A 19517-nucleotide genomic window follows, 5' to 3' on the forward strand; every position below is an offset into this window, starting at 1 on the left:
ACCGTTTTTGCTCGATGACGTTTTAGCTGTAACCTTGAGAGAGTTAGGCTTCATGCATGCAAAGTTATACATGTACTATTGCATTACATGCTTAGAACAATGTCATTCACACACACTTCTATGCAAACTTGCATGTTACTTTCTATCCACAAAGGCATTGAAAAATAATGTTACACAAGTACCCTAATTTCATTGTTTGTAAACACTGACCCATGTTCTTGAGCAGCCCTCTTCAAATAACTTTCTACTTTTTTGACATTTTGACACATCTTCGTTTGACTTTTCTAGGCATGTCCAGTACTCATCTCGAGCAGCCCAACACAGTTTCCTTGCCTCTTGATTTGGTGCATGAGACATTTCTTAATTCTGAAAAGAAAACCTCATTCTATTAACTGTTATCATTCTTATAGTTAGGAGACGGATCATTAATCTGCAACTTTTCATACACATCAATAAGTTGTTTTTGGTCCAACAATGCCTCACCATATTAAACATATTTTATTTGCTATGAGTTTAATTAACTGGGACACTTCTTGTGCCTTCTAGTAATATTTGATGTGTTGTTTCTTAGTGGGTTCACAGGTCGTACCGGTGGCTCGTGTTGTGTAAGGTATCATGTTGCTTTTTTGTAAAGTTATTGATAACATATAACACGAAGAATATTAACTTAAATTATTTCATTCATATATGATTCGCGTCTTTACCGATAAGAAGCACACTATTACCAATCGCTCCACGGAGGAATGAAAGTTACATGAATGACCTCGGTAACACATGCAGCTTATTATTCCGGAAGTGACCAAACAACACTGGTGGAAAATCCTCCGCGAAGAAAAATATAGAAATATTATTTACTAATATGTATATTTTTGTTATCTCACGAAAAGAATGTGTATAGTTAAGGTTCTTGAGAACAACATGAGGCCATGTTCATTCCCTGGAATAACGTTGTGATGTTACTAGCGTATTTCCACTACTGCGTTGTAATCTGATGAAGGAAGTGAATCATATCAATTCACGCATGCGCTCGTGAGAGTGCTGTAATGGTGGACAACAACATGGAGGAAAAACTGAGTCACGTTTCTGTAATGGTTGTAAATCAACACTTAGACTCAGTAATAAGATACTAATGAATCATAATAATGGCATATTAATCAAACGTTCTCTAAAGCCATGGCTGATAATAATATAGATAGAGGATCGGAAATAGAATCTGATGTGCAAACTGTTGCAAATGTGAACGAGACAAGCGAAACTAAGGACCTCACTAAGGTCGATTTTGTGAAAAATCCAGCTGATGGATTAGTGCTGAACAGCAAAATCAAACACAGGAAAGAGGCAAATGGGTTAATAAATCACATTTTAAAAGCCCCTGAAGAGTATGATCAAGCAGAGAGTGGCGATTCTGGCCAAGGAAGCAGCTGCCAAGACTGTGAACATGGTCATCCCGATACAGATGTATCAGAAGTGGCTGTTGGTCTAACGTCGTTGTCAGTGTCAAGCCAGTCCCCACAAGCTCAACTTTCACCAGTATCTCAAAGAGACATTAGAGAAGGCATTGAATATGTCGTGTATGAATCCGAAAAACAGATGCCAGATATAATGAGGCTCATTACGAAAGACTTGTCAGAACCTTATTCAATTTACACTTACAGATACTTCATTCATAATTGGCCCAAACTGTGTTTCCTGGTAAGAGATTTGCAACATTGTTTAATATCTATTGTTTACTACTGCAGTAGTAAGCTTTTGCCCAGAAGTTCCCATTAACGGACAGTTTAGGGTATAAAATGTTATTTCAATGGTTCAGTGATCAATACTGTTCCGGGTGTTTGTTTTGCAATTTCTATGCACATTACTATTTTTCCAATATATTTACATGGTGGTGTTTGCAGATCAGGGTACCGAAATTACCATGAGCAGGGGATTTTGATTGATGCATATTATGATTTGCTGTTATCCATGACATGACAATTAAGATATGCAATGTGCTTTTTCCAAGGTTATGTATACTTCAGTTTATTGATCTATTGAATTATGACACTAGTATAGGTTATGCATTCCAATCTGCCTCTCAAAGACAGGTTATTGTATTTTTCTTTACATATATTAAGTCAGTAAAACACACCTATCTATTGAAATATTCTGTTTACACTTTTGTTTCAACTAGATAAAACAATAAGAATTAATATGTCCAAGAACACAAACTTTGTGTGCCAAATCTGAATCATGTTCACATTCCATTGATGGTTATGTGTATGGATATACATTGTATATTTGTATTAGTCTGATACTAATGATGAACATTTCTGAATTTATTCTACAGTTATGAAATCTGTAGGCTAATAATCAGGGTTAGAAATTGGCACTAGTGCCATAGCATGTATTGTCCTTTCCAAACTGCCCAATAGTTAAGGTATCATAAGGACTGGTTGATATTTGCCATTTTGAAGGGTTTTGCTATATATTATCATTATAGGACTAGTGGACCAAAAATGTTAGTTTCTACCACTAAAAATGCCTAGTAAATTGACTGTTCACCATGTTCACTGTGCTTTGAGCAATACTTTCATATTTATTTGTATCCATTAGGTTTGACATGATCCTGTGATCATGGCCTTGGGTTTGAATCCTGGGTTCACATTGGTTATATGATTATTGGCTTTTACAGCACCATACCAATGTCTGTGGATTTCGTGATAAGTGACAAAGCCCTAAGACCTGCCTCTTCTGGCTTTCCTCCCACATGAACTTGACAAGCTATGACAGACAGAAATAGTGTTCAAAGTGGCCCAAAACACAACTCACTCACTAGTATCAATGAATTGAACATTGTGGTGTGATAGAATGTGATATTGAATGTCATTACGAGTTTATGCTTGTATTTCACATTTCCAGGCTATGGACCAGGAGAAGTGTGTGGGGGCTATCGTCTGCAAGCTAGACATGCACAAGAAGATGGTCCGTAGAGGCTACATAGCCATGCTAGCTATAGATGCAGATTATAGGAGAAGGAAAATAGGTAAGCACACTGAAGGATGGGATACATTTTCTGGATTAATAAATCCATCATTTAATTAACAAATGTTCCCTGCTATGGATACTATTTTGTACAGATATACTATGCGCTAAGCATCCAAATCTTTGGGTGATCATGATCCCTTGTCTGTTCAAAGCCTGGTCATAGATGTATTATTGTGGTTATTAATATTATCCAAAGACCAAAATGATAATCTTGAACTAAAGCAGAAGTTTGCCTTACAAGTTATTAATGTCTACTCCATGCGGTTTATTTCAAAACGTAATATCCCAACAATATTGTTAAGTTGTTTTAAATGACTTGTACCACCAGTAGACTCACCACAAACATAGTCAGGAAATGTATTTGCAATTTGCAAATACTACCAAAATCAGTGTTTAGCTTTTTGCTGGAGCTGGGCACAAAACAATGATTTATCTTGACTTGGCATGAGGCCCCCAGTCTGCAGGAAAGGTGATTTAGGATTCCAAATTTGGAATTAAAATGTTCTTAATTCCTGTTAATTATTGTTATAACTAGTGGTATGGCTTGATAGAGACGACAGTTATTATACTGATACCCTGACCAATAATGTGGAAGCAGTTTTACTGCTTAGTTATACATAACTACAACATGCACATTGTATGCAATGTTAAAGTACCTATGATTTATGAAAATAAGAACTTTAGAAAATCCCATTTTTAAAAAACATAAAAAGCTTTTCACCTTATTTGACTGCCAAGGGCAATAAGTTGTACAAATTTGGGGCTAGGGAGTCTTTTGGGGCGACAAATTCTAATACTATTTCAAATTTTTGTTCTCTGACCCCAGTACAACATGCTCAAAAGCTTCCAAACTGTTTCCATGAAATACTGCACTCGTAGGCCAGTCAAGGGATCTCATTTTTTAGCATATCAGTATTTCACTTTTGGTCAACTTTGCATTATTGTGAATTATTTAAGCTGGATGTATAACTGTCACATATTTCAATTACAAGGTCATTGTCAAATTCGACCTTTTTTTTAAGGTGAACAAAATGATTGAGGAAGTATTTAGAGTACAACTTCAATGAACTTGCTGTCTCCTAGAATTCACAGTAGTCACACATGAAACATTGTCCCTATGCAATCAAGTGGCTGGACCTTTGAAGATCCGGGGTAGAATAGGTCTTCAGCAACCTATTCTTGTCAAAAGAGGCGACTAACGGGATCGGGTGGTCAGGCTCGCTGACTTGGTTGATGCATGTCATCGTATCCCAATGGTGTGGATCGATGCTCATGATGTCAATTACTGGATTGTCTGGTCCAGACTCGATTATTTACAGAGCGCTGTCATATAGCTGAAATATTGCTGAGTGCAGCCTTAAACAACAAATAAACAATAAACAAACAATCAAGTGGCTGACCTTGTGATCATGATCAATGACATGAAACTTAACACATTTGACTAAATATGTTTTGGTTACTTTGCTAATTATTCCCTTTTAAGGAAGGCTTTAATGAGCATGAGCAGTGTTTTGGTTTCTTGTATTTTATGCTTACTGATCAGTGTTCAAAACTATTATGTGTCGTTTAGGTTTGCTACAATTGGGCCCCTAAATCTGAATCTTGTAACATTAGTGTTATGACCTAACTGATTTTCATGCTAAAGTACTGTCAATACATTTGACATAGGTTTTGTATCATGACCAACAGCATTGTTCCCCATGGGGATTCCGGGTTAGAATAAGTCCCCAGGAACCTTTGCTGGTTGTAGGAGGCAACCAAATGGATTGGGTGGTCAGACTTGGTGGCTTGGTTGACCTGTGTCGTCATACCCTGGTGACGTGGAGCTTTGCTCACAATATCAACCACTTGATTGTTTGGCCCAGACTTGATTATGTACAGGCAGCTGGATTATTGCTGAGTGCAGCATGAAACAACAAACAAAAACCTAGTAGCCTAGTGGTAATGCCTTGACTAGTCACACCAAAGACCAGGGTTTAATCCCCGAGATGGGTACAATGTGTGCAGCCCATTCTTTTTGGCTGGAATGGTGCAGTCTTAAAACCCAACTCACTCACATATTTCTCATTTATATGAGACTTTTGAATATTATGCTGACTTGATATTTAATTAGGTTTATAAAGTTTATTACGAATCTATAATATATGATGTTGCTATGTTACTTTAATATGTTTGTCTGTGACATACCTCATGTATGTGATGTTAGTATTGTGGTGGGGGGTACGGGTGTCCCAGTCGTCTAAGGCGCTGCAATTCTCTGTGCAGAGTTGCATCCCTTGGGCACGCCGGAAACCTTTGATTGTGGATTCGAATCCCGGTTCACCCCAATTATGTTTCTAGGCTTCTCAGCACCATACCCAAGCTCTTGGGTTTCACCGAAGTGGTAAAGGTCTGAGACCTGCATCACTCCGGGCTTTCCTCCCACATTAAGCAGACACGCCATGATATAACTGGAATACTGTTAAAAGTGGTGTTAAACACAACTCACTCACTCACTAGTATTGTGGTGCAGATTTGAGATCAATGGAAGGTCATTATTGTTTCAAATATGTACCAATGCAGATCACATTACGTTTCACTATCATGACTGATTCCTAATAATTCGTATTTCTGTGTATTTTTCCTAGGATCCAATTTAGTGACGAAGGCAATCAGAGCCATGATAGCTGATGACTGTGATGAAGTAAGTATTGAAGATGTTTTAGAACTGTGACTTCACTTTAAATCCAAATCAGTACACTTCATAGGGGATATGCAGTGTACACAGACCTTTTTGAGAGTAGCCACAAGGTTAACAAAAAAGTAGAATCATTTTTCAAGGTCATGCAAATGTAATGTTTGTATAAAAGTGATTTGACAGGAAAATGTTATTGCTAGTAGGAAAAAATGAACATTTTGAATTTATCATGTGAAACTGTACATAAGTTACATGTCTTTGATAGTAGCTTAGGGGCACATGACAGGGTTGTCTTGTATGCCAACCCTTATCTTTCAGATCATGACATTAAATCTCAGATCTGTCCCGGGTCAGTTGTAATTGTAATTATCTGTAGCCTGTGTCCCTTTTGGCTTTCCTTCATGTTGAACTACAAATACAATTTAAAACTCTGTTAATCAACCTCACTGGATAGTTACATGAGCATCAGAGGCATTGTCCAACTTATCAAATATTATCCTGTTGATTCGCGGGAAATGAATTTATGTTCTGCTTTGTCCAGGTTTATCATGTAAATGGTGTAGGTCTGTCATGATGTTGATGTAGATGTATGATGTTGTATTCAATATTGTATGAAACAGCTCCAGGAAGAAAAATTGTTGTATAGGCATTACTTAGAAGTTGACGGATGACAAGGGAGACACAATTTTATGGATAACAACTTCTTTAATACTGTAAAAAGCAACGTTTCGGTATAGGTCCTTATACCATTATCAAGCAAGACTGAATGAGATCCAGGAAGGAGGGATATGCGTAAAATACATCACCATTACCTATTAATTTTCAGTTGCTTACATGCAAATATGCATGGAAAATGGTAAAAAAAATATGTTTTTGGTATAACAACACTGCGTAATTATCCAATGTGTCCTTTTCAACATGTACTTGTAAAAAATTTAAAGATTGTTATTTAATGATCCAAAACAGGCATCACACATTCATGAACTCTATTGCAGTGAATAATGTATATAATTGGTGCTCTTACTAATTGATAATTACACATGTGTATCAGTGTTGTGAGTTTATGGAACATATCACACTCGGGCGGGATACAACAGATACGAATTAGAAGTCACTTGAAACTGCATTTTAAGGGGGACTGGACCAAAAGAGTGAAAGGTATTGACTACACAAATAAAACTACCAATATCCAATGTGAACGCTAAATTGTGAGTAAATACTCCACGGCTCCCAAACATATCTGGAGCCCTGATATAATTATGTTTGCCTTTGTTTCAGGTTGTCCTGGAGACAGAGATCACAAACAAGGCAGCATTGCGACTGTATGAGAACCTGGGTTTTGTCCGAGACAAGCGACTGTTTCGATATTACTTGAATGGTGTGGATGCTCTCAGGTTGAAACTTTGGCTTAGATAGGACACTCTCAGAACTTCCCAATATTTTTGATTTCAGATGAATAATACAGATGTGTAAATTATTTGTGACACTTTGTTGTGGAGCTTTCAGAGAATAAATCTCCATGTATGTACACTTTTACACTGATTGTTGTTTTATTTTTTCTTGACTTCAGTTTATCATTGAGCAGTTTCTTGTCTTTCTAGGATAGGTTATTCAAGGATAGGTTTTTCAAGGATAGGTTATTCATTTATCATGACATAACCCCGTTTTTCTGAAATATTCCGTGTACAAAGTTAACTTTAATTTGTGTGAAACGATTAGCAGATGCAGGTATTTCTGTCCGCGGAAAGACTTTTAGTAGATTTCTGTTATAACACGAGGATAGTGTATTAATTTCCTGTCGACCAACTGTACCAGTTATCGCCACGTGCAACGTGATCACACACACCGCCCTTGTTATACAAGTTGAATTTACTATTTTCTCTGGTATGGCACTCAATCTTTTCTAATGTATTTGAGCAAGGTGATTATATCGTGTGTGTTTTTGTATTTTTTCACAAGAGTCAGTTTTGTTCATTTTTGAATGAATATTTCTCCCTTCTAATAAAAACAAGCAAAAGTTACACCAGATGTGAACAAGTGCGCGCTAGAGTTGGTGATAACTGATCGCTAGCCAGTAGACAATGCTTTTTAGAAATGGTAACATGTAACATGAAATATTTGGGATTTTACTTCTTTGGGTAGACTCCCATCCAGGATTTGAACTCACAATTTCAGAGTAAGGCACTTAATCACCAGCGGGGCGGTGGGGTAGCCTCGTGGTTAAAGCGTTCGCTAAGGCCCCGGTTTGATATTGCTGGAGTATTGTGAAAAGCGATGTAAAACCATACACACCCACTCACTAATCACCAGCACACAAAGCCAGAGATCTTATGCACTGGGCCACAGACTACTTGACTAAGAAAGTGTAATCCCAAATATAACATACGTAACATTTACTTTATAACTTATTGTAACTCAAGACGAAAGCCCAAAACAAAGTACTCAAATGTTATTTGTTCAGAGAAACTAAACCTATCATTTGAAGTTTGCTAGAATCTAGTATATCGGATAACATATTTTTCAGCATAGATTATAGGTAACATCCTGCACAGAAAGGGTCCTTCGTACCTCCTGTTGTAAGAGCTGATTACAGTGGGACTTGGATGGTCAGACTCAGTGACTTACCCGATTGTCATCATAGCAGATGTCATGGATAGTTCCTTTCAGTCCTTATTTTGCCTGGAATGAATTACAGGTCTCTCTGATATGGCTGTTATTGTGCTGATTGGAGACATTAGCAACGTCCACTCACTCACTCAGATTGCTGACCGCCTCTGTGGTCTGGTGGATAGAGCATCTGGTCCAGAACGGAAGGTCGGTGATTTAATCCACGGCCGCTTTATACCTTAAACGATGATACTTCTTGTTACCCTGCCTGACGCTCGGCATTTGTCAGTTTGTTGTTTAACGCCGCACTCAGCAACATTCCAGCTATGTGATTGCGATCTGTAAATAATCGAGTCTGGACCAGACAACCCAGGGATTGACATCATAAGCATCGATCCACTCAATTGGGGTACGATGACATGAATCAACCAAGTCAGCAGCCTGACCACCCGATCCCGTTAATCACCCCTTGCGACAGGCATAGGCGCCATTTACGTCAAGCATGGGTTGCTGAGGACCTATTCTACCGTTTGGCATTAAGAAAAGTGAAAAAGACTGGTCGGCTCGAAGTTCGTATACTCTGTCACTCACGCGAACGAACGAACGCACGCACGCACCAAAAAATGGTCACTCTCGTTGGGTTGGTTGATGCATGGTTATAGCGTGTTTATATCATAATTATTTCAGAAATCCCTATAACAAATAGAGCCTCCTGTCCAGGTAACCATGCGCCATGTGAAACAAATGGCGTTAGAAATATAAAGAACGACAACATATTCACTCACAGATTCACGCTTTTTATAAGTGGATGCAACAGAATTATGGTACACCTTAATAGAGATTTTTTTTTCAGATGAATCATTTGACCTGATATTGTTAATGGCAAAAGTTTACATTTACAAATGCAAAGTTTTTAAGACCACTCTAAGCTTGATGCATTTTAAAAGAGTTCTTCAGGACAGATATTATGTTGAAAAGAACAGGTATTATGCTAAAAGTTTTATCAGAAATGGATGGTTAACCATTCTCTTGGTGACTGACATACTAAGACATGTATTATCTGCTTAGATTGAAATTGACCCTCTTTGCTTGTATTTAATGCCGCTCTCATGTATAGTTCCACAATATGACATTGGAACGGGCAATCCAGTAATTGACATGAGTATCGCCATGGATCCACGCAACTGGGATAGGATACCCTGACATGCAATTAACTGAGTCACACATCACAAATCTGTGTCTGGCAGAGTATCACCTATCCAAATATGGTGTAACTTAAGAAAATGCAGAAAGATGCCAAGGTTTTGTTATATTACAGTGAAAAGTTTCTTGAGATGATTTAGTCTCAGTGTTGAACACACCAAATAAATCCCAATTGCGCGGATCGATGCTCGTGATTGTAATTACTCAATTGTCTGGTCCAGAATCCATAGTTTTCTGACCGCCGTCATATAGCTGGAACATTGCTGGGTGCGGAGTTAAACAAAAAACAAACGACTTGCAGAGGTCTCCCGGATCTATATTCTTACCCGGCATGCCACACGGGTCTCATGTCATCATCGTACCGGTGCAGCGGTTATTTATATCAATGACTGGCTTGTCTAGCCTAAACTCCTTTATTAATGCCAGACTGCCGTGATATATATTGTTTGAATATTGCCGACTGTATCGTAAAACAATAAACGGACAAATGTCAACGATGATCGGTACCACATGGAATTAGTCCCATCCGGTAATAGACAGCCAGTGTCAATGTAATCTCGTCCAGAGAAATTGAGCACATGCGTATGATACACATTTTCAGTGATTCCAAGAAATGAACGCGCATAGAGGAAGGGAGAACAAAATCCCGGTCGTGGAAAAAGTATACTTGTAAAACATTTACACTATAGGAGTGAGTGAGTAGCAATATTCCAGCAATATCACGGCGGGGGACACCAGAAATGGGCTTCACAATTTGTACCCATGTCGGGAATCGAACCCGGGTCTTCGGCGTGACGAGCGAACGCTTTAACCACTAGGCTACCCGACCGCCCCTACACCATAGGAACAGATACTCTTTGACACAAACGCATATTATGTCCTAGTCAGTGGTGGCGTTCTTTTACAGTTCATTTATGCATTTCTGTATTGTTTCTTTTAGAAACATTTTTCAAAACCATAGGGTCGGTGTTTATAATAAAAACATCTAATATTGTGTATTTGTCAAAAGTGAAGAACTGGGGGTTTTTTTTATGAAATAGTAATGAAAAAAAATGCTGCAGTCTTACAAGTGACTCTTCAAAGAGTTACGTCCCTTCCCTTATCAATCCACTTTCAGTGCTTATATTTGTGAACAGGCGCTGCTTGAATTAAATATGATTTCTCTCTATTGTTTAGTTAATTATACCCTGCATTTGTGGACATATTACTGTAGGTTCGACGGTGGTGTAGCCTCCTAGTTTTGACATAATTCACATTCACCCGGGATTGATTTACAGCGAAGGCACATTTTATTATATCCTTCTTTCTTTCTTTGCTGTTTAACACCAGGACCAGACAATCCAGTGATTGACATCATAAGCATCGATCTACACAATGGGGATACGATGACATTCATCAAACAAGCCAGCCAGCCTTACCACCCCATCCCGTTGGTCGCCTCTTACAACAAACATTGCTTGATGAAGACCAATTCTAACACGGATCTTCACGTTAAGATCTGGAACAAAATCTGACCTTGTTGGCTGCTTTGGAAATGTGATGCCATCTGGAGTGAATGTGGTTAATCGAAGTCTCCATCCTTGACGGGGCAGTTATCACCAACATGCTACAACTTGGTATCGCTTAAACATTTTCTGATTATGCATCGCAGGTGTTCCTGCCCTACATTGCATCTCGGCTTCAGCATACTGAGAGACTAGATGCCGTGTGGGATACATACATCAAGAATCGTTTAAAGGCTCGGGGAAGATGCAAGAGAGGAAAGGGCATTAGAAGAAGGGCTGAGGGTTGAACCCTCAAGTCAAATTCCTAGGAACAGATGAAGTTTGTTTGATGTTTAACGCCGCACTCAGCAATATTCCAGCTATATGACGGCGGGCTGTAAATAATCGAGTCTGGACCAGACAATCCAGTGATTGACATCACGAGCATCGATCCACTCGATTGGGATACGATGACATGAATCAACCAAGTCAGCGAGCCTGACCACCCGATCCCATTAGACGCCTCTTACGACAAGCATAGTCACCTTTTACGGCAAGCACGGGTTGCTGGAGACCTATTCTACCCCGGATCTTCACGGGACGAATGATCATAATTGTAACAGCAAGTGATAAGGTCTTGCATTGGCATAGCAACATTACAGTCATTGCATGACTACGCCAATGTGACAACCCAATGTAATTTCGACAAGCATAGTCACCTTTTACTGCAAGCATGGGTTGCTGAAGACCTATTCTACCCCGGATCTTCATGGGTCATATACTAATGAAGAAGAAGACAGAAATATTTGCCTATTTGAGCCACGAAACAGCCAGCGTGAAACTGACAAACACGTTATCAGCATGTGTCACGGAGATGTTGTCAGCACGCACCCCAGAGCCGTGACTGATTGGTCTTGCTCCCTGCACGCACGAGGAAGCTGACACACGCATTCCGTTACATTGCAGATGCTGTGAGACAGGGTTACTGTGAGATGATGATCCCCACTACCTTTAAATTGACACGCTCTGGGTCGCCTATGCTGCAGGGAAAAAACTCCCGGATCATTTCAGCTCATGAGTGAGCAAGGGCACGGGCACTAGGCTCTGAGAGATGTAAGGCATTATCAATGTTGCATGCATGCACAGGTTGTGACACGGTGTCTTTCTTTGGTGGACGTGGAAAGAAGACTGCATGTGAAACGTGGGAGATGTATGATGAAGTCACACCTGCATCTTGGCTAATCTACCGGCATCCATAGATGACTCGTTTGAAACAGTTTGGACGATTTGTTCTAATGATGTATGACATGTCTAGTAGTCAGTTGATGCAAGGCAACAACCATCTTCCCGAGGCAAGGGCGTTACCACAAAAGTCCACTTTCCACCCTTGCCGAACTAGGCTTGAATTTCCAGGCTCGATTGTAGCGCCATCAGTGGCTATAACGAGTTTAGTCCCTTCTATCTCCCCCCTCCTGACCAATACTATGGACTCAGAGTCTTTTTTTATATTAAATTGGACATTGACAAAAACACTCTTTCACACTCCTTTTCTGCACTCATCCATAACAAGGATTAATATAATTAAATCAAAACCGAAATTTAACTAAAATTCATTATATTCTCAAGATGAGTGAATGAGTTGGGTTAAACGCCGCTTTTAACAGTATTCCAGTTATATCACGGCGTGTCAGCTTAATGTGGGAGGAAAGTCCGAAGTGATGCAGGTCTGAGACGTTAACACTTCGGTGAAACACAAGAGCAGGGGTTTGGTGCTGACAAACCTAGAAACATAATCGGGGCGAACCGGGATTTGAACCCACAATCATAGGTTACTGGCGTGCCCAAGGGACGCAACTCTGCACAGCGAATTGCGGCGCCTTAGAAGACTGGGCCGCCCGTGCCCCCTTCTCAAGATGAATACTCGTTACTCCAACCCTTTCTACTCTCTCTTGTTCACAACATGAATGCTTGTCGTAAGAGGCGACCAACGGGATCGGGTGGTCAGGCCCGCTGACTTGGTTGATGCATGTCATCGATCCCAATGGCTTGGATCGATGTTCATCATGTCAATCACTGGATTGTCTGGTCCAGACTCGATTATTTACAGACCGCCGTCATATAGTTGGACTATTGCAGAGTGCGGCGTTAAACAACGAACAAACAAACAAATCACAACATGAAGGTTGTTCATAATATAATCACCGCACAAAGAAACGCGAACCGTAGAAACTTACAGAGATGCATGTACGTTAAGAAGAGATGTTTCCAATATGTAACACTAACTTACAAAACTAACAATCAGTTAAGAGTTACCACAGAGTGTCTATATTCTTATCACGATGTGCTGCACGTGAGTTTCAAACTTTACACGCTTATCCTGCACAAGACAAATGGTGGATGGATCTATGACGTCACATTAGATGGGTTCAAGAGCGTCGGTTCACACAACATAACAGTATGTTTGTTTGTGCATCGAACTAATCTTATATCTCTTGGATGTGAGTAATTCTTTACATATTATCCAACATGTATGGCATTCGCGTTTCTTGTGCCAGGGACTACACATGGTCTCCCTCCAACCATAACCGACACATGCATATCCGTGTGTTCCTGGAAGACCCCGCCCATGCATGTCCGTGTGTTCCTGGAAGACCTCGTCCGTGCATGTCCGTGTGTTCCTGGAAGACCCCGTCCATGCATGTCCGTGTGTTCCTGGAAGACCCCGCCCATGCATGTCCGTGTGTTCCTGGAAGACCCCGCCCATGCATGTCCGTGTGTTCCTGGAAGACCTCGTCCGTGCATGTCCGTGTGTTCCTGGAAGACCCCGTCCATGCATGTCCGTGTGTTCCTGGAAGACCCCGTCCATGCATGTCCGTGTGTTCCTGGAAGACCCCGCCCATGCATGTCCGTGTGTTCCTGAAAGACCCCGTCCATGCATGTCTGTGTGTTCCTGGAGGACCCCGTCCGTGTATGTCCGTGTGTTCCTGGAGGACCCCGTCCATGCATGTCCGTGTGTTCCTGAAAGACCCCGTCCATGCATGTCCGTGTGTCCCTGGAAGACCCCGTCCATGCATGTCCGTGTGTTCCTGGAAGACCCCGCCCATGCATGTCCGTGTGTTCCTGGAAGACCTCGTCCGTGCATGTCCGTGTGTTCCTAGAAGAACCCGTCCATGCATGTCCGTGTGTTCCTGGAAGACCCCGTCCATGTATGTCCGTGTGTTCCTGGAAGATGTCCGTGTGTTCCTGGAGGACCCCGTCCGTGCATGTCCGTGTGTTCCTGGAAGACCCCGCCCATGCATGTCCGTGTGTTCCTGGAAGACCCCGCCCATGCATGTCCGTGTGTTCCTGGAAGACCTCGTCCGTGCATGTCCGTGTGTTCCTAGAAGAACCCGTCCATGCATGTCCGTTTGTTCCTGGAAGACCCCGTACATGTATGTCCGTGTGTTCCTGGAAGATGTCCGTGTGTTCCTGGAGGACCCCGTCCGTGCATGTCCGTGTGTTCCTGGAAGACCCCGCCCATGCATGTCCGTGTGTTCCTGGAAGACCCCCTCCATGCATGTCCGTGTGTTCCTGGAGGACCCCGTCCGTGCATGTCCGTGTGTTCCTGGAGGACCCCGTCCGTGAATGTCCGTGTGTTCCTGGAAGACCCCGTCCGTGCATGTCCGTGTGTTCCTGGAGGACCCCGTCCTTGAATGTCCGTGTGTTCCTGGAGGACCCCGTCCGTGCATGTCCGTGTGTTCCTGGAAGACCCCGTCCATGCAGGTCCGTGTGTTCCTGGAGGACCCCGTCCATGCATGTCTGTGTGTTCCTTGAAGACCCCGCCCATGCATGTCCCTGTGTTCCTGGAGGACCCCGTCCATCTATGTCCGTGTGTTCCTGGAGGACCCCGTCCGTGCATGTCCGTGTGTTCCTGGAAGACCCCGTCCATGCAGGTCCGTGTGTTCCTGGAGGACCCCGTCCATGCATGTCTGTGTGTTCCTTGAAGACCCCGTCCATGCATGTCCGTGTGTTCCTTGAAGACCCCGTCCATGCATGTCCGTGTGTTCCTGGAGGACCCCGTCCATGCATGTCCGTGTGTTCCTGGAGGACCCCGTCCATGCATGTCCGTGTGTTCCTGGAGGACCCCGTCCATGCATGTCCGTGTGTTCCTGGAGGACCCCGTCCATGCATGTCCGTGTGTTCCTGGAAGATGTCCGTGTGTTCCTGGAGGACCCCGTCCGTGCATGTCCGTGTGTTCCTGGAAGACCCCGCCCATGCATGTCCGTGTGTTCCTGGAAGACCCCGCCCATGCATGTCCGTGTGTTCCTGGAAGACCTCGTCCGTGCATGTCCGTGTGTTCCTAGAAGAACCCGTCCATGCATGTCCGTGTGTTCCTGGAAGACCCCGTACATGTATGTCCGTGTGTTCCTGGAAGATGTCCGTGTGTTCCTGGAGGACCCCGTCCGTGCATGTCCGTGTGTTCCTGGAAGACCCCGCCCATGCATGTCCGTGTGTTCCTGGAAGACCCCCTCCATGCATGTCCGTGTGTTCCTGGAGGACCCCGTCCGTGCATGTCCGTGTGTTCCTGGAGGACCCCGTCCGTGAATGTCCGTGTGTTCCTGGAAGACCCCGTCCGTGCATGTCCGTGTGTTCCTGGAGGACCCCGTCCTTGAATGTCCGTGTGTTCCTGGAGGACCCCGTCCGTGCATGTCCGTGTGTTCCTGGAAGACCCCGTCCATGCAGGTCCGTGTGTTCCTGGAGGACCCCGTCCATGCATGTCTGTGTGTTCCTTGAAGACCCCGCCCATGCATGTCCCTGTGTTCCTGGAGGACCCCGTCCATCTATGTCCGTGTGTTCCTGGAGGACCCCGTCCGTGCATGTCCGTGTGTTCCTGGAAGACCCCGTCCATGCAGGTCCGTGTGTTCCTGGAGGACCCCGTCCATGCATGTCTGTGTGTTCCTTGAAGACCCCGTCCATGCATGTCCGTGTGTTCCTTGAAGACCCCGTCCATGCATGTCCGTGTGTTCCTGGAGGACCCCGTCCATGCATGTCCGTGTGTTCCTGGAGGACCCCGTCCATGCATGTCCGTGTGTTCCTGGAGGACCCCGTCCATGCATGTCCGTGTGTTCCTGGAAGACCCCGTCCATGCATGTCCGTGTGTTCCTGGAGGACCCCGTCCATGCATGTCCGTGTGTTCCTGGAAGACCCCGTCCATGCATGTCCGTGTGTTCCTGGAGGACCCCGTCCATGCATGTCTGTGTGTTCCTTGAAGACCCCGCCCATGCATGTCCGTGTGTTCCTGGAGGACCCCGTCCATGCATGTCCGTGTGTTCCTGGAAGACCCCGTCCATGCATGTCCGTGTGTTCCTGGAGGACCCCGTCCATGCATGTCCGTGTGTTCCTGGAAGACCCCGTCCGTGCATGTCCGTGTGTTCCTGGAGGACCCCGCCCATGCATGTCCGTGTGTTCCTGGAGGACCCCGTCCGTGCATGTCCGTGTGTTCCTGGAAGACCCCGTCCGTGCATGTCCGTGTGTTCCTGGAGGACCCCGTCCATGCATGTCCGTGTGTTCCTGGAGGACCCCGTCCATGCATGTCCGTGTGTTCCTGGAAGACCCCGTCCATCCATGTCCGTGTGTTCCTGGAAGACCCCGTCCATGCATGTCCGTGTGTTCCTGGAGGACCCCGTCCATGCATGTCCGTGTGTTCCTGGAAGACCCCGTCCATGCATGTCCGTGTGTTCCTGGAAGACCCCGTCCATGCATGTCCCTGTTTTACTGGAAGACCCCGTCCATGTTTTAGCATTTAGATGCATGATTTACCTCTTTCTTATAGGACATCCAAACATGGTTCAGATGAAGTAAACATGCATTCACGATGCAACATACGTCCATTTAGCGTTCCTCGCATCTGGGATAAAAGCAAGTCGACGAGCCTGACCACTGAATGCCGTTAGTCGCCACTTATAATTACAAGCATGGGTTGCTGAAGACCAATTCTAACCCTGATCTTCATTGGTCATTTTAATTGTTAATACCTGGCTACCTGCACAAAGTCACATACAATATATGAATATATAACTCAGTAAAACCATTACATGTGACTGAAGTAATTGAATGTAGAAAGTTGTAATAGGGAATCCTTTCGAAAAAGATGAATAAATTTCTAAAAACGTTTAACCCATATTGGGGTCTTGATTAGGCTTAAATCGCCGAGTAGCCATATGCGGCGAACCCATTCCCCGCGTTTGTGTGTGTATATATAGAGTGCTGAGAACGTTATCTGTTTATATTGTCTATAAAGCCATCCCCTGTGTCGGAGAATTACTCGTATATCACGTTCTGATAAGAAATGGCTGAGGCCAGCGGGTTGCAACTGAGGGTTATCTCCCCTTTGATGTGGCATGTCGTCAGCTGCACGGTCTATAGATAAGGACCCAAGAAGGCTGTTTAACGGTTGATCTCAGCATACCAATATGTCAGATGAGTGTGATAATTACCATAAAGATGATCTTGAGGTCGTTTCAATCTCATTAAAATCAGATCTTAGTTCTCGCTACCGCTAAACAAAGACCTGAGGACATCCCATTAGGGATCACGTAAGAACGACCTCTCGCAAATTTTGACCGACCAATGAAATGACGAATAAGAAATCGACATTGGCCAATCAGATGGCAGCTTTCTCGAGCTTTACGACACTAGTTTCAAACTGGCGACTACGCATCGAAACATATTTTGACGTATTCTCGATTAAATTTTTTAACCTGATATGAAAAACATTCTGGAATGGCTTATAGATGGCCTAGATTGTATGGATATAATCCAAAAACCCGTAACTGTCGTTCGGAATACCCCGTGTTAAATATATCTTGGTTGCATGATTAGAAAACACATTCCGACTGTCACTTATATGATCTGGTAAGCGACGCTCTGATTGGTTGGATGAAAGGTCGTTCTGACGTGACCCGTAATGGGATGTCCTCAGATCTTTGTTTAGCGAAAGCGAGAACTAAGATCTGATCTTAATGAGATTAAGGTCATTTCGATATACTTATGGCCATACTTTTTTTTACGGAGGTGCTAAACCTTAATCATCAAAAGGTACAACATATATTAAACATTGTGGTTTGGTGGAATAGACGTCTTAAACTACTCATTTTTGATATTACGAAGTTATATATTCACATACTGTATAAATATTAGTACTTTTGGACAAAATGTCCAATTTTCGTCGTTGTGCGTGCATGTGTGAGTGTGTGTGTGGTAGCCTATATAGTCGTCACAAACGTTGGCTCACTACGCCGAAAACCCGGATTCGGTTTACAAAGTAGCAATGTAAGAACTTTGTCATATAGACACATGGCGTATACTTGTATTATCATACAGACACGTGTGGTGTATTTCTATCGTGTCAGTAATATTGGCAAGTGTGGTTCTTAAGCATTGTTATAAAGAAACTTATTTCATCTTCTTGTATATGTTAGGTGTATCGCCCATTCAGATAGCGTCCACGCATTCGGAATACAAAACCACACTAATGCGACCAGGTTATGACCAGGTCTAAGGCGCCGTCCCTTGGGCACGCCCAAAACCTATGACTGTGGGTTCGAATCCCAGTTCGCCCCGATTATGTATATAGGTTTGGCAGCACCATACCCGTGCTCGTGGGTTTCACCAAAGTGGTAAACGCCCGAGACCTGCATGACTTTGGGCTCTCTTCAAACATTAAAGCTGAAACACCGTATTATAACTGGAATACTGTTCAAAGCGGCGTTAAACCCCAAATCACTCACTCCAACAATAAGCTGACACGCCGCGATTGACCCGTGAAGACCCGGGTAGGAATAGGTCTTCAGCAACCCATGCTTGTCGTAAGAGGCGACGGATGGTCAAGCTCGCTGACTTGGTTGATGCATGTCATCGTATCTCAATTGCGTGGATCAATGCTCATGACGACAATCACTGGATTGTCTGATCCAGACTAGATATTGACAGACTACCGTCATGTAGCTTGAATATTGCTAAGTGCGGCATTAAACAACAAAGAAACAAAACACACCATGATTAATATTGTTCTAATACAAGCTAACTTGCTGAATCACTTGGGAGGCAGAGGTATTATCGGTATCTTTACGTCACAGCAGGAACTACAAGCTTTGTGTAGGACGTACACCATTTCAACAGGTACAGACTGGGAGGGGTGTACGCTGACTGTCAAAAACCACATATGCCCGTGACGCACACTGTGGAGGTTCGACGCTGATGATGTCAATCACTGGATTGTCTAGTCCAAACTCGATTATTTACAGACCGCCGTCATATAGCTGGAATAGTGCGGCGTTAAACAACAAACAGGTTTTCAACAGAGACAGATTGGGAGGGGGTGTGCGATGACTGTCAGAACAACCCTATGCCCGTGACACACACTGTGCAGCTGGTGCTATTGGTCCTGAAGGGCTTGGTGGCAGCTAATAGCGCACCTGTGACTAGTATCTCTGTAAGTCTGTACACGCGCACAACGGGGGCGCGAGGCTTTGTGTAGGAAG

At 43.3% G+C, this 19517-nt stretch overlaps 1 protein-coding gene across 1 annotated transcript; it reads left to right on the forward strand.

Annotated features, from left to right (window-relative positions):
* Positions 1-1013: 1013 nt before the first annotated feature.
* Positions 1014-7237, forward strand: LOC124119173 (N-alpha-acetyltransferase 30-like). Its single transcript, XM_046481598.2, has 4 exons — positions 1014-1692; positions 2899-3022; positions 5652-5707; positions 6980-7237. Exons 1-4 carry the CDS (start codon positions 1174-1176, stop codon positions 7115-7117), a joined length of 837 nt encoding a protein of 278 aa, XP_046337554.1. The 5' UTR covers positions 1014-1173; the 3' UTR covers positions 7118-7237.
* The last annotated feature ends 12280 nt before the right edge of the window (positions 7238-19517 follow it).

This window comes from Haliotis rufescens, unplaced genomic scaffold, assembly GCF_023055435.1.
Source record: "Haliotis rufescens isolate VD_foot unplaced genomic scaffold, xgHalRufe1.0.p SCAF_73, whole genome shotgun sequence".
NCBI lineage: Eukaryota > Metazoa > Mollusca > Gastropoda > Lepetellida > Haliotidae > Haliotis > Haliotis rufescens.

What these genes read in the sequence shown, in the direction of transcription:
- LOC124119173 (XM_046481598.2), top strand. Translation starts at nt 1,174, where the DNA reads ATGGCTGATAATAATATAGATAGAGGATCGGAAATAGAATCTGATGTG. An exon ending in GGCCCAAACTGTGTTTCCTG is followed by an intron (nt 1,693 to 2,898) that starts GTAAGAGATTTG and finishes TCACATTTCCAG; the next exon opens with GCTATGGACCAGGAGAAGTG. An exon ending in TTATAGGAGAAGGAAAATAG is followed by an intron (nt 3,023 to 5,651) that starts GTAAGCACACTG and finishes TATTTTTCCTAG; the next exon opens with GATCCAATTTAGTGACGAAG.